This window comes from Chanos chanos, chromosome 4 (assembly GCF_902362185.1).
Source record: "Chanos chanos chromosome 4, fChaCha1.1, whole genome shotgun sequence".
Classification (NCBI taxonomy): Eukaryota; Metazoa; Chordata; class Actinopteri; order Gonorynchiformes; family Chanidae; genus Chanos; species Chanos chanos.
In genome coordinates, this window is record NC_044498.1 from 44998536 (window position 1) to 45015236 (window position 16701).

Here is a 16701-nt window from a genome sequence, read left to right on the forward strand (position 1 = left end):
TGGGCCTTTGACATGCAGGAGCGTGTAAACGAAAGAAAGAGTGATGGTCAGAGTGATAGAGAGAGAAGGAGAAAGAGAGAGAGAGAGAGAGAGAGAGAGAGAGAGAGAGAGAGAGAGCAGGTGTGTTACCACACAGAGGTTAGGAAACTCCACAGAACACTGTAACAGACAAAAGGCATGCGAGGAAATTAATAGAAAATATATAAGCTCATGATAATATATTATTTCTCACTCAAAACAGTTTCCACAGTCACACACACACACACACACACATATGCACAAACACACACACACATACGCAACTCCACATCCTTAGTTTGAGACTTCAAAGACAGGTGGGGTGAAACCATGAAATTACAGGTAAGGTGTCAATTACGCTTTGAAACCCAGTACTGCTCAAATCCAGGCAAGACCTGGCCAGCCCTGGAATTAGAACAAATGAAAAAGAAAGAGAGGGGAGAGAGAGAGAGAGAGAGAGAGAATGACAGAGCATTAGAGGAGTGGCGGAGGAGTGGAGAAGAGATTTAACAAGCCATGTTGACAAGGTGGCAGCCGTATAAAAGGCTCTAATTCTGCCTCAAATTACCCTTCTTCACACTCACACACGCCACACACACGCATAGCACAAAAAGATGAATGCACATATACACATACACACACACACACAGATGGTTTTGGTTAAAGTGTTGGAGAGATAAAGTATTACATCAACATCACATTCACGAGTTATTATATGTTTTTCGTAACGTATGTCATTAAACAATGCATGTTAATATTTTTGTTAGTAATAAATTATTTCAGCATTTTGTGATTTTTATAGCTTATTTAAAACCTCCCAAAAAGCGCACAGCGAAACATTCTAGCTCACTGCCTGTTCTGTTCATGTGACTGCTTGGTGAACAAGAGAAGACTGGAATGAACATTGCTTAAAATCTGTCATTGCAGGATAAATGAACTGATTCAGAAATATTGCTGTTGTTGGGACCTCCATACACTGGGAGAGACCAAAGGCACTTCAGATACCCCTCCTCTTTTACAGGTGAACATGAAACATCAACCTGTCAGTTGACAAATCATGAATTAATTAACCAACGTCTTCTTTCTCACTCTCTACACCACAAAGAAGCTTGATACTGCCTCTGATGTTGTAAATTAAAGCAACCACAGCTTGCTTTGCATTACACAATACTGAGAGAGAGAGAGAGAGAGAGAGAGAGAGAGAAAGGCAGTCTTAAAAAGCATACATAATTATATAACACACACACACACACACACACACACACACACACACGCACACACACAAAACTCATATCAGCCCAAGATAACCCAGACAGAACACCCACGAGGCACACACACCCTGTGTTATAATGCCACACGCAAATCCACATTCATAAAGAGCAAGGTTATTTCTATGTCTACTATGGCACAAGCTTATTTTCCTATGATTCATGAAAGTACGACTAAACATTTTCATGAAATAATGAATTGTTGATGACATACTTCTTTAATAGAAAGGTTGCGCAATCAATTACATTTGTTTTGCTCTCAGAATAATCAGCTCAGAGTCCCTGATTCACACTGTACGTGTATGCACACGCGCACGCATACACACACACACGCACACACACACACATACGTGCACACACACACACATACAGACGCAGTAGGGTGTTCATTAATAAAATTTCCAGTCTAATGGGTGTGATCCATATGGAGTGAAGTTAACTTAGGCAGACACCAGACTGAAGTTTCTTGTGAGTGTACGAGGGGAAATGTTTGGTCTTATCAGTCAGTCTGGACTGGGATTCCTCAGATACTTATAAACACGCCTGCGCTTCACTGCCACGGAGGTCTGTGGTGAAGCAAAGATGACAGGAGTGTTTTATGCCCAGCAATAACAATCACTGACGTGTGTGCGTGCGTGTGTGTGCATTCATGACACACATATTGTGCCATCCGCATACCAGCCAAACCACTGTCAGTTCTCTTTGCACTTCATAATAAAGTCAATTATCACTTCATAGCACTCCTGTCTTATATCTCTGTTTATATCCATTCATATTCTTCTTTTTATTATCACTCCTTCAATACCAGTTGTCAATGCAGCAGATTTTTAACTCTTTGCCTATTCTCTCTGTCTTGTGGACGGATATGGGATCATTCGGAAGCCCCTTTTTTATATATATATATATATTTGGTGTTGCATTTTGTTCACTGTCAATTACAGCTTTATCTAACTGAGAAAGAAGACAGATTACAAAATTAGACCCTTTGATCGAGACACCAGATTTTCAAGGTTTAAAATGACACGAGAGACACTTTTCAAGTGTCTACCTCAGAGGGGAAGTGATGCAATGAGGAACCCAAGCCTTTCAAAAACAACAAATCAAAGCACAGTCAGAGAGCTGCTCAAACAAAGAAGGCCACCAGTGATGACAGACAAGCTTTTTAAGGTTAGCGCCTGGCTTTGCACAGCAGTCTGGAGTATGTATGCGTGAGAGAGAGAGAGAGAGAGAGAGAGAGAAAGAGAAAGAGAAAGAGAGAGAGAGCGCGTAGTTTCGGGGGAAAAAAAAGAAGAATAAATTATGCCATGGGAGACAACTCATTACTCAATATGCTCAATATACTCTAATTTATTTCACGACCAGTGCCCAGTGCACAGTGCCCACATGCAAAACCTGGAGAGATCCCTGCAGAAACACCCCTCTGAGGAACAGGACACGATGCTCAACGGAGCCATAAATCACTCTGGTGTTTTGGGGAGTTTTGGATGGCGTGTGTGTGTGTGTGTGTGTGTGTGTGTGTGTGTGTTTGGGGGTGGTGGTTGAAGCTGGATGTGAGGCTTCCTGTGGTTGCTGACAGGCTCAAACGAGGCCTGAACAAAACAGGATCCTCAGGTGTGACTCACTCCATCATTTCAATGATGAGTCGTTAGACAGAAAGAGAGAGAGAGAGAGGCAGACAGACAGAGAGACAGAGAGAGAGAGAGAAAATCTGGTTGAGCCAAGTTTCAGCCAAAAAGGTGATTAGATGATTATAAATTCCTGATCTTGCACAATATCAAGAAGATCTTTGGCAGAAAAAAGAGGAAAAATAAGAATGTATCTACAACCTAATTTAGTGCTCTATCCTGTCTGTCCTTATCATCTGTACAACCTCTTATCTCCATGATTCAAACTTGTCACAGTGTTAGTTAAGCTGGAGATAGCAACGTGAAATCAACTGAAAAGAACTTATGTTACCTTGTGGTGGGCCTATGCCATGTATCAACATATAACTGTGTGAAAGACCTCAATGATTGCAACAGATCATAGTGGTGCTGCACCACAATATACAAATTTTTCCCCCCAGTGATTAAAGAGGAAAGTGACAAATTTGAGATCACTGGCGATTTTCTTCAAGTTTAGCATTCAGACAGAAACCTGAGCTGAAAAAGGATAACAAAATTTTTAAGGATCACATGCATAAAGACAAGGCCTGTGGTTTCATGTGAACTGTGTTAAAGTGGCGGCATTGTTTTTAGTCAAAATGATAACCACCCTTGCTATGCTATTCATATGATGACTGTCTTTAAAAGGAATTTGTCAGTCTGTTGTGATGCATAACAGTGTGCATTGTTTGGATCTTTATCCAGTGTGGGACTGAGTGTTTTGGAACGAGAGAGCAAAAATGGTTTGTGGTCTGTTTCTCTAAACAGTTCTCTGTATATCTTCCTAATAAGACATCTAAGAGTGCTAATTGGTTTATATAGTGATAAACGTCTACGCAACAGAGAGCAAACCACCAGTGTCTTGAACGACTAGAAAACGTTCTCGGTGAATCTGAGACTGTGGTCGTCTGGATTTTGGGTTCTCTCCGTTTTCTGGCAAGATTTGAGGGATCTGATTTATGTCGGGGTAGATGCTAATCAAGAATTGTGCATGTGCTCTACGTCTGCTAACACCCTTATCATTCACAAAAAATCTCTGGGGAAGCCACTTAGCAAAGATAAATATCTCCAAGCGAGGAACCTTCTATTAGCTAAAACCGCAGAGAAAAACACTGTCTGCGAAGCTTCACAATAGGGCCATTGTTCTCACGCGCACGAAGATGATATTAAGTGCTTTAATATTCACATATATCTTTTAGCAGGCTGGGTTATGAGGGCCCTCTCCCGTCGGGGCCGCAGGGGAACAGGTGGATGAAACTGACATTAACCCAATGCTTAAGAAAACACTTCACAGGACATGTCAGAATGAATGGTTTTTCAAAGAGAGAGAGAGAGAGAGAGCGAGAGGAAAACAAAACACATTTTAATTAGACATTATTAGCGTCTTCAAGGATGAGTCATTTGCATATTATAGAAGGTAAAGGAGGAAAAAAAATGATATGGTGATTCTGTTTTATGCCACACATCTGATTTTTTTATTTGGCACGCAATGTTCCGGATTTTTTTCCCCTTGGCACGTTCATCACTTGGCATACATCGTGACGTGCTAATTATACGACGAGCAAAGGCGGATGGCTTCAGAGCCCTGTCGCTTAATAAGGACTGACAGTTATTGACAGTTATCTCGTCTAGCCAAAATAACGCCGCAGGGGGAGGAACCAAGCACTTCCAACGCAAACATCGGCGGAGAAAGACTTCGAAATACGGCGGCTTTGACCTTGACAACTGTAACTATGTTCAACAAATTAGTCATAGGAAGCAATGGTGTTTACAGAGCAGGATATAAAAGATATCGCCTCTCTTTGTGACTGACAGTCTGGACCAATAGTATTCCCTGTTTGTTTTCATTGCTGTGATTTAAGATGGAGTATGAGATTCCTGCACGCCAGTCACATGTTTCGGGCAAAATGTTGCTTCTTGTTCTTGGTTTTTGTAGCTTGCTAGAGGCATGGTTAGACTACTAAAACTTATACTACACCCCCCTGACATATTAATCTTTAGTGTGTTATTTTGGTAGACATGGTTCATTGTGGAGCTGGAGAGATAGGGAAACTTCCCCTCCTTGCTTGTGTGTGTGTGCATGTGTGTGTGTTTGCAATTCATCGTGAAGCTGGAGAGCTGGACAAAGTTCCCCTCCTTGTGTGTGTGTGTGTGTGTGTGTGTGTGTGCATGCACGTGTTTGTGACCGTTTCAGGTGTCTGCAGGTGTTTTATGGAGTGTCAGTGTTAGGTAAAAAGTGGGCTTTGGGTCAGTGGTTTGGGGTTCCCCTTAGCTCTCAACTCCGTGCTTCTTTAATCCCAGAAAATCACACTGACAAACACACTCACCTAGGCTTCAAAGAGCACAGCCTCTCACATCAAAGACACACACAAACACACACGCACATTTTAAGCGTCAGTGAACCGGTTCTCAGACATTCCCATCCATTGACAAAATGTCACAGAGTTCGAAGCAAGAGAGGGATAGAAAATTTATGTTTCAAAGGCACTACATAAAACTCCAATAGCCATTAATAAAAACATGCAGTAAACACTCTTCTCATTGTCTTAAATTGATGTTTCAAAGGCACTGCATAAAACTCCAATAGCCGTTAACAAACCCATGCAGTAAACACTCTTCTTATTGTCTTAACCAATCTCCACTCTGTCCCTCGTCCGACTAAACAACAGCTGTGGATCATGAAGCATTTCCACAGGTATTCTTAAGTCATTTTGACAAGGCATTATCCGCTTGGGTTTAGCTCCTTTCCTGGTCTTGTCCCTCAATGTTTATGTATCAAACCGATACATATAGCACACGGTTATACACGAATAAACAATTTTATTGAAGCTTTTTTATTACGTTTTTTTTTTCTTAGGCACTACTTTCTTCGGGGTCACTTTTTTACAGAGGGGGAGAGAGAGAGGGGGGAAAGAAAGGGCAAGCATCACAAAAGAAGACAGAAGAACACGAGACAGAAAAGGCAAAAAAAAAAAAAAAAAAGCAGCGGAGAGGATCTTCGAGGACGGGAAATCCCCCTGTCATGTTCCCAGGCCTACCGCTGGAGCGGAGCACCTGTAAACAAATGGAAAGTAACCTGGAGTTACTCAGTCGATGAAAAAAAAAAGCATGTAGTCTGTAATTCTGTAACTTGACGCACGTCAACACGTCTAACCTGTCATGAAGGTGCAGCTTTAGTGCATTAGCTTTGACTCAGCTCTTGACCTTAGCATGTTTTTAGGCTGTTTCTTAGCTGATGGTCTGATAGTTTGTTTTTTAGTGTTCAACACGTAACCTGTTTTTTTTTGGCAAATATGAGGAGATGGCAGTTGAGATGAACTATGCGAAACGCTGATTAACTATGTGAAATGCATCGTTGGAGAACTCAGGCTAAATCAGCGCAGGAAAGGCAAGAGATTTTTCTCTTGTTCAACGCTAATCCTGTACCTTGGATATATTCCAGCAATGAACACAAGACAGAGAATGAGAGAGAGAAGTACAAAGAGTAATGGCGGGAAAAGGGCTATTGTACGTTAGACAGATGAGAACTGTCTCTTAAGGTACGGGGACGCCTCCTTTTGATAAGTGTAGCCGCACTAGACCACACACATTCACGCATGCCCTTGTACATTCATACACACATATACACACATACGCATGCGCTCGCACAGCGCGCGCACACACACACACACACACAGACTGCACACCTGCGTGTGGTCTCTGGCTTGCCCTAGGTCTAAGTCTCAATATTTGTCAAGAAGAGTGTTTTTTTTTTTTTTTTTTTTTTTTTTGTCAGACTGCTGCAGGGCACAGGTGCAAATGGAATGCCTCTTCACCAAGGAAACCATGGCAACATCTTAAAAGTCAGCATCATGCATGTCCATGACTGAAGTAAGGCACGTAAACAAAGCCCAGTTCATCACTTGTGTCCTCGTTAACCAAGTGTAATGAGATGTGACTTAGAGTTTATTTTTTTTTTGTCTCGACTTTAATTTTTCGTAAAGAACAGCTAAATGCCTAACTATTCTTTTTTTTTCTATGCTACCATCAATCATCTCAAATTCTGTACAAAAATGATCATAATATTACAAAGAGCATACTTTTCAGAGATTTATTCATTTTTTGTTGTATATGTCATCAACAGAGGGCAGCACTGAGAGAGAATGGGTTAGGGTAGTCCACATGTCGAACGTGTGATAAAGATATCACTGATTTAATGTTATTGTAAGATTTACAGTATGTTCCATGTGCTCTGTGCTATATTTATCCCATCAAATATGTCGTTAAATTAAAAGCTTTATGTGCTGTTTGATTCGTTAACTCACTGTAACCATTTACTCAGGTGTCAGGTTGAATGTGTCTTGGATCATATTCAGAGAATTTAGGGGTTGAATGTTAATGGACTACTACTTCCCTCTCATTCCTAAGAAGGGGTGACAGTGGATGATAAGGCCGGTTCTTTACTGGGACCATCGGTACTAAACACAGGCCTCGTTTTAGGAAGTCCACCGAAACTCAGTCATGCAGGTAACAGCTAGAGGGAATGTCCCTCAGAACAGCTGTAACTGTCTCATACTACATCAATACATTTTCTCTATCACACATCTTTCACTGCTGGGGACAATGCAACGTTCAAGACATCTCAGCATGGATTTGAACTTAGTTCACTCATGACCATTCTTTTACAGTGATCAAAATATCAATCATGACGATGTAATTATTTTTCTTTATGCACACTATTTGTTGTTGTTGTTGTTGTTGTTGTTTCCTTTTTCTCGGTGGGGGGGGGGGGGGGGGTCTGTTTTGTTTCGTTTTTTTTATTTAATCTGACTTTTTTTTTTTTCCAGGAAACCATTTTCTTCTTATATTTTCCTGGCAGATAGCATATAAACTGGGTTTCTGCTATTTTGAATGACTCATCTTGTACTTTCAGATCCATAGTCATTAATGAGAGAAAACAAAACACGAAAGGCCACTTACAACACGAGAGACACGATGATTCAATTACATATGCATTTGACCCAGCTCTGTCTTTGAGCGTGCAGTTCCTCACTTGTTTTTGTGTCACTGAACTGAACCCGTGAGGTCATTCCCAAGCGATGGTGTTGCCGTGCGCTTGCTGTAAAGGACGAGATGTTCTACGTTGGTGTAGTGAACCGGGGCAGAGATGGCTGAAGTTCAGGATCTTGGGGTTCAGGCAAGTGCAGGAGTCGGTTCGTATCCCATCAACCCTCCAAAAAAAAAAAGAAACTTTTCACTCACTCAACCAAAGCTTGACATGGAAACAGACGCATAATTATCTACATTAATTAAGTAGGGATCTTTTGGCTAGCACTCCATCCTATGACCAACAGTCTGTTCAGTACGCAAAATACTTTCTTCCTGTGTTGTGAGAGAGCAGAAGTGCTGACCCTCTCTCTCTCTCTCTCTCTCTCTGAAAACGACACTATATTCAGAGGGCTGCATTGACAAAATAAGACGGTTGAGGGAGTGGAGTGTAACTGGTTAGAATGGTGCTGTACCGTCTCTGAGTCAGTCTTTGATCAGCATTTCCAGTAGCTCCAGTGACGGCTCCAGAACGGCTGCGGACACTGAGTGTGAGACTAGTAGAAAGGTGCAAGCAAGTGGCACTTATCGACCTCTGTTTAGTGGATGATTCGCTGTTGTTCACATTCATTTTTTACGTTTGTTGTCCCAGCCCTGTCATATTTGATTTGGCCAATAAAACAGCTATTGATTCACCAAGGAGAAAGATGAGGCGTTAGTACTGAAGCTGGAGAAAGCAAGAATAAAGGATGCATCAACAGTAATGCAAGTAACCCCTAGCCTGTAGCCGAAGCTGCTATGTAATAGTTTGGGTTCTAGGGTTTTGCATATTCCCCAGGGAAAAGGAAAGGTTAACACATCCATTGAGAGGCAGAAAGGTTAATAAACTGAACAATGACCTACTGGTAACAGTAACCTCTATGAGTCTGTTGGAGGTGTTTGTCTTGGAGGAAGAGGCGTGTCATTTGTTTTAGGTTAGGGGAGTTGGGCTGCCCTTTAGCAGCAATGGAAGCCCTATTTGGAAGGTCTAAACACCCCCCCCCCCCTCATGTTAAGGAGACAGAGCAAACAATGCCATTCTGTCATCAAGGCATTTTCTGGTGGAAACACCCCTCCCCCTCTAGACAAGATGCTCTCTCCTTTAGACTGATTAGTAGATCAGTTGCTTCTCCAGGGACATCAGTTTCAGCTTTGAGAAGGTTGGGGGGTAGGGAGTGGGGTTTGGGGTGGGGGGATGGAGGGGGTTATCAGGCTGAATGACTCTACATTTCCACTAGTCCTTCATAATCTGTTGGATTATACCCAGACTAACAGCATGTAGTCTCAGATTAGCCAGGGTGACAGACAAATCTTGGCCATGACCTTAGGGCATGACCCTTACACGACTGTCCTATTGTGGGTTACCTTGGGACTCTCTTCAACGTGTTTACATCATACTCTTAGCTGTAGAAACTTCATCCTGATATAAAGTGTTATAACTCTTGTAGAGGGAGGAGGGAAAATTCCTAACAAGTCCAAATGATGAAGGGAACGAAGGAATGAATGCTGTAGAGGAGAGAGAGGAGAGGTCCATGCCTTGGGGGATGAAAAGAGGAAGAGATACAAGAGACCTCCCTCCCTCCTGCACACACTCACACACACTCTCCTCTTACATCTGTTCTTCTACATTTACGGCACTTAAATCGGTGACATAGTCTGTGTAACGTTTTGATGTATTTTAAACCGACTGTCCTCATTTTTCTGGAACAATAACTTGATCAGAGGGGTGGTTGGGGGCAAACACTTGTAGGAGGTGCCACACTGGGTGACAGAAGATTATAGGCTCTAAAATATCTCAGAATGACAGGACAGAAAATCTCTTAACAGTCTTAAAGCACTCTTTCCTTGACCCTGACTGATAAATTACAGTATAATAATACAACATTACATTATTATGGTATAACTTTATTTTGACAAATGTTTTGACAACTGTCTATGGTAAAACATTAGAACAGGACTGACGTGCAACGTAGGCAGGTATTTTTTTCCAACTCCACACAAACAAGCATAATACAAGTAATCAGGATTCCAGAGAAGCTCCGAATTTTAGATTCAAGCGTGTTAGAATAAGACTGCATTGCAATATTTTGCAGAAGTGTGAACCCCCAAGTGGAGAACTGCCCAGCCATATTTTTATTAGTACCTTGTCCAATGTACCTCTAAATATTACATCAATGATTGCAATCATTTTCACAGTCATTCATTTATTCTAAATGTATTTCAGTAAGAACAAATATAAAATTCCTAATTGTTTGTCTGTTTCTATCCATTACATGTATGAAAGCTGGTCGATAAAACTAATGTAAACTGCCATTAATACATACGTTTAAAAATCCTTACAGATCGTTTGCATCTTAAAACCAACATAAGTTGCTGTAGATTCCTTGTTGTCACCCGTGAACTCTAGTCTTCCACGGGAAGACTCAGAAATGGGGGAGAAGGAAGGAAAGGAATGATAAGGTGGAGAAAAAAGAGGGGAGAGGGGGTCGAGAGGAGATGAGAGACAAGCTTACCTCATCCTGTTAAATGACCAAGTGCTTCCTATTCCCCTAGGCTAGGTGGTACTTCCTCCAGTCACTCAGCCTCTCTCAGACCCAGAGGGACACATCTTGACATCTGTCCCCAGTCAGAGGGGTCAGATTATCTGTCACCAAGTTCCAGCAAGAAAAGAGAAAATATTCTCAAAGATGCATTTTATTCTCTACCAGTGCTATGCCTGACAGCTAAACATCATAATTTAACAGAGCCGTGAACGATGCAGAGAAAATCATAAAATTCTCTGGGCTTTTTCATTGGTGAAATTTATTCCTAACAAGGATAGAGAATGGAAGAAAATGCTGAATTTAGGCGGTTAGTTTAGAATCACTCTGAATTCATGAGTAAAAGATTACATGGATTCCATTCCATGTAATACAGATTACATGGAAATTAAGTGAATATTCTAGTGAAACTATTTTAGTGTGAAACAGTTCTGATTTTTTGCATATTTTCACACACATAAACATATCCCCACCAACACAAACACACACACATGCACCCACTCACTCATGTGTGTATATATATGTACAAACACAAGCCCCGGGATGAAATCTTCAGGCACGTCACCACTGGCTGTAGCCTTTTAGTCTTTGTGAGTATTGCCTGTCCTCCTGTGGTTATTTGGTGTAAATACATGGACACTGGTGGAGACACGAAGCACTAACCACACAAACTACTTATCTCAAGATTTTCTTACTGGATCCTAACAGACTCAATACTGAAGACATCTGTTCTGTGGGGATAATGCAATATTATTACTAAAAAAAAAAGTCATTCTCTCTGGCTCCAGTGGAAAAAAAAAAAAAAAGTTCTCTCTGACATTCACACAGATCTCCATGTTACCCTTTTTTTCAGTTTTACTTTTATCTAAGTTTAGAGCTCTGTATCGTGAGATCTCTGTTCCTTCAGAATCACATGCTTTAGTAACTCTGCAATGTTATCCATATTTACCTAGGATTCTAGTACGTTTTACTACATTTTAAACTCCATTTACATTCTTTATTTACATCACAATAAAGACAAGACAACCCCGAAAAACTCACTAGAGCCAAGCAATACACAGCTGCTGCAAAAGAGTTACTGTAAAAAAACTAACACACACACACACACACACAAACACACACACACAAACAGAACTAAATAAAGTTTTCTTTTCTTTTAATTTAGCTGTCAGGTCACCTGCATTAGTTTATCATCTTGAAGTGTATATAACTTGAATGTCCACCATCAGAAAATGATTGGTTATTAGTGCGGTAGAATAAAAAATGGACTTTTCAAAAAAACCCACCAAGCATTAAAAGATGCCCTCTCTCAGATGACTGCAATAATAACCACTTGTTTTGTGGTTCTAAGACAAAACAGAATTATGTGATGTGATGTGATGTGATGTGATGTGATGTCATTGTGAGGATTGAGACATCATTTGTAGTGCTTGGAAGCAATGAAAATAATACACTGGCTATGGTTATTTAATAATTTTGTATCAAATGATCAGATAGGATGGTTTTATGAGTTAATAAATAATTTTTCACAGAGTGTGTACGCACATGCGTATGTATCAGCCAAAGCCTTCTTCCACACATTGGTTGTGTATGGATTGACTTTACTAACCTAATGTTACTCACACATTCCTGTGTTATCAATATTATTGTTATTTTCAGCATCCAATATGATGATCTTTTATTTTTTTTATTCTATTATTGTTACAGTATTTGCCTAGATAATGTACTTTATTGCACATTAATCAACATTTATTGGCTCAAGAAGCTTTGGATGTTTTTTGAAAATATGAGCAAGTGAGAACAATTTATCATTTTTCTTTTTTTTTCTTTTTTTTTTTTTTAAATCAAAACCTATTTTTCCGTAAGGACCTTCATGCCTTTGGGTTACCATATAAAGTATGCATGTGAGCATAAAGGGATCCAGTAACAGTTAAACTGAATGTTTGTATGGAGAAAATGACTAACCTCTGTGGGTTTGAGAATGCCATAGTCATCGGTGACAGTTGCATTGTTTGCCTTGCTTTTCATGTGTAACAGTGCCTTGAGTTTACAGAGAAGAAGTGGCTCCAATGAGCATATGATTGTCAAGACTGGACAACTGTGTGGTGGTTTGACAAATCCTTGTCCCTGTTGCATTTTGCTGACGTATGAGTCATTTGGTGTAAGCAAGAGTCTATTGACCTGTCATGCCTGGACAGAATGCCAACAATACACCTAAACAGTGAAGCTTATCAGGTGCATCCCTTCGTGGCTATACTTTGCCCTACATCACATGGACACCTCAAGCAATGGTTCCAGGAACATGACAGTCAGTTCACTTTGTTCAAGTGGCCTGTGCAGTGCCCAGACCGTAACCCAGTAAAGCATATTTGGGATGAGAAATCGAACAGACAGTTCACAGCATAAATGTAACGCTGTCCAGTCTGTAGCAGCTGCATAACACCATTACATTTGCATGAGCCTATGTCCCACCGTTGAAGCAATGAGGGGTATTACCTGGTACTAGACAGCTGTACCTAATAATCTGGCCATTGAATGCAATCTGAATTCTGTAGCTCTTTTGCTTCAAATCGTAGCCTTCTTTCAGGATGAGATTAAAGTAAAAGACTTTTGATCCTGCTCTAACATTTAGTATGTATTTTCATGTTTAACAAATACACACTTACACTGGCACCATTAGGTAGGCCTGTGTCTCTTTATGGATGCCGTGGGTCTAAATGAGAATTTGAACTTGTAATAGTTTTCATCATAAGTTCTCATACTATATCTGATCAGTAAACTGCCAACCATTCATGAGGTTTAATCGCTATAATTGATCCATGCAGCGCGCGTGGGACAGCATGACTAGTGTATATATATTACCCTAATATTTTTCTTTTCAATCGTTTTTCCGAGAAATCCGAGAAATCTTTTCGTAATCTTACAGCCCTTAAATTTATTGCCCAGACAATTCCCAAGACAATACAAGTCATACTAGAGGCGCCTAATTCTTTAGAAAGGCGTTATGCTGTTTGCTCATTGGCGCAACGCCGAGACATCGTTGCCTGTTCAAATGTTGTTATGTGTCAAGATTATTTATATGTGTTTATGTAGCAGTTGTTACGCAGTTGTTTGTGTACGAAAACGTTCTTCACAAATTTCAGTTAGTTGATCGTATGCAGACTCCGGTGTAGACGTAGTGGTCTTTAGTAATCGTCCCTACTCTGGGCAAGAACTTCACCCCAGCGAGTACAAACATCAGATAAAAGACTGTTTTTACTCGTTCCCACTACTTACTACTGTTGTTGAAGAACTTTCAGTAAAAACGCTCAAACCTACATTTTTGTCGTGATCATCTTCTACGCATGCAAAAAACTGCTCGCAGAGAAACAACACAATATCTTTACTGTTGTTCATATAACAAAAGTAACGGAATTTTTATTTCTTGGCCGTTTATAATTTCTGTTCAATATCTTCATATCTTCACATTTTACTGTATAAGATAAAACTTGCTCAATGATTTTAAAAGATGCTCAGCCTCTGGCAAAAGTGTCACGGCGACGTCGTGCTAATGAACAAATTGCATAATGTGGACGCCATCGCTGGATTTGGAAGTATAGTGTAGATGTCTCAAAGATAAATGTGTTCTGTCTGGGGCATTTATTTGTACAGAGTTCACTCTCAGTTCATCTCAGAACTATTTTTCTCTCTTTCTCTCAGTGTGTATGTTTGTGTGTGCAAGGAGAAAAACATGTGGTAGGAAAACTTGGTACGACTAGTCTAAGGACATGGGAAGGAGGCGGGATTGAGGGGGAAGGAGTAGGCCAATTGGGGTTTGCAATTGGGGTTTGCTGTGGGAGGGCAGGAGTAATCTCTATCTTTCTTTCTCTCTCTCTCTCTCTCTCTCTTTCCCGCGCGCGCACACACACATACACACGTTATAAAGCTCACTCTCTAGCTGAATTGTTCAGTATCAGGAGAGAAAACGCAATTCAACATGGACTCTGTGAAACTGCTATTTGCCTCAACCATCCTCTGTTTATGGATAATAACTGGTAAGTTACAAACCCTTAAAATTAAGCAATGCTTAATTATTAACTGAAGTTTTATGTTTTATTTAAGTTACCTGCCAACTACATTAAGGTTATATTGTGATTTTTTGTCCTCCGACGTTTTGTAGTTACATTCTACAAAAAAGGTATCTCATAACTAGTTTTGAGGAGAGGATAACTACTGTCGCACCAGTTTACTTAATTAGCTGTGTAATTCAGCGTTATCTTATCGTTTAGCCTACCATGCCGTGTACGATGTGCTTGCTGCGTTGCTATATTGTGTATTACTGAGCATCAGTGGGCGCATTATTCTCCCTCTCTCCGAAAAGGTGAAAGCATTATGAATGGAGACGAAGCTGCCCCACACTCGCGACCGTACATGGCATCCATTCAGAAGAATGGGAATCATGAATGTGGCGGTTTTCTAATCGCGAGCCAATGGGTCATGAGCGCATCTCACTGTTTCCAAGACGGGTAACAACTCAACTTAAACCCTAATATAGGGTTTAAGTTTGCTAAGTTGTGTGTGTAGAACTTGACTGCATCTAAATTATAGAGATAATTGTGTACCACACTATGCGTTTCTGCTACATTTAAGCACTAACATGTGACCACAAATTACATAAGACTACACCAGTTGCTAGCAACTGAAAATCACGCAAATGTTGATGAAATCTTTTTTTTTCCCTGTGATGAAAATACAAACCCTAAATCTTAAATTCCCCGTTTGACAATTAACCTGTTTGATGCGGTCCAGTGTAGGAGGACGCAAAATTGTTTTAGGGGCTCATTCTTTGTCTGCTGATGAAGATACCAAACAGACTTTTGACATCGTTGCAGTGTACAATCACCCCGATTTCAACAAAGCCATCTATGACAATGACATCTCACTTGCCAAGGTGAAGAGTCAATGTTTGTATATGCTTCTGCTTGTGCCATGCATGCATGTGTGTGTATCTGATACAACATATACTTATGCATGCATATGAACATTTACTTGCATAGTTACGATTTCGCTCCGAATCCTCTTTTCATTTATCAGCTGAGCCGGCCCGCGGTGGAGACCGATGCGGTGAAACAACTGAAGTATGCCAGAGAGGGCGCTGCTGATCCTCAAGAAGACGCTGAGGTGGAAACTGCAGGCTGGGGATTCACAGATAACCTGGGCAGCAAACCGGACAAACTGCAAGAGCTGAGCATTGCCGTCGTGGGACGACACATCTGCGGCCGCAGCAGATCCTACGGTCCAAACTTTACCAAGAACATGATCTGTGCTAACAAGAGAGGCCAGGACACCTGTGCTGTAAGCCCTACGTGTTTCTTAGATTATCATGGTGATTGAACTATGAATGGTAATTACCAGTGTGTTTTAGCAGCAACGTTTTCTCCTTACATGCTTTTTTCTCTCTGCTACTAGGGTGATTCCGGAGGACCACTCCTCTACAAGGGCATTGCCGTTGGGATAACCTCTAACGGAGGGAAATGTGGATCATCTAGAAAACCTGGACTCTACACCATTATATCCCACTACACCCAGTGGATTGACCAAACCATGACCCAGTAGTATCAGAGACATCTCTGAAACCCATTTTAAGCTTGGCACTAAGCCTTCGTGGAAGCTTTTATTTTGTCGATTGTGAGTGGTCATCTCTGTATACTGAAACAATAAAACCGTTTGCATTTTACTTGGCGTTGAAAAAATGTTTTTTGCAAGTGGTGTGTTTCATGATATTGTTTGTTTGCTCAAGTCTCTGAATGCAAGAGAGAGTTTTGTATGCTAAAGTTTTACTTCATCTTTAACTCCCATTATAGGTTGCATAATATATTGCTTTTATGTCTTGCACAACAGTTGCAGAAGAATTCAGAAATGTTTCAGAAAAGTTTCCTATCAAGTCTATGTCAGATCCTTCGCTTCCCACACAAGTTCATTTGCCTAGTTTTGCAATATTCTGTTGTTTTTCGGGACATTATGTAAGGAAACCTCAGGGATAAGGGTTGGATCTAGAGAGGGTGTCATAAATCTTTTGTACATCACAGATGCTGTCATATTACCAAGACAGATTCCTTCGAATGCTTGCTCTTAGTAATTATTGCACAATCAGAGAGAGAGAGAGAACGCACCAGGACATTTATTTAT

General features: G+C 40.7%; 1 protein-coding gene across 1 annotated transcript; it reads left to right on the plus strand.

Annotated features, from left to right (window-relative positions):
• The first annotated feature begins 14449 nt into the window (after positions 1–14449).
• Positions 14450–16220, plus strand: cfd (complement factor D (adipsin)). Its single transcript, XM_030772550.1, has 5 exons — positions 14450–14567; positions 14894–15038; positions 15322–15463; positions 15607–15867; positions 15982–16220. Exons 1-5 carry the CDS (start codon positions 14510–14512, stop codon positions 16126–16128), a joined length of 753 nt encoding a protein of 250 aa, XP_030628410.1. The 5' UTR covers positions 14450–14509; the 3' UTR covers positions 16129–16220.
• Positions 16221–16701: the final 481 nt, after the last annotated feature.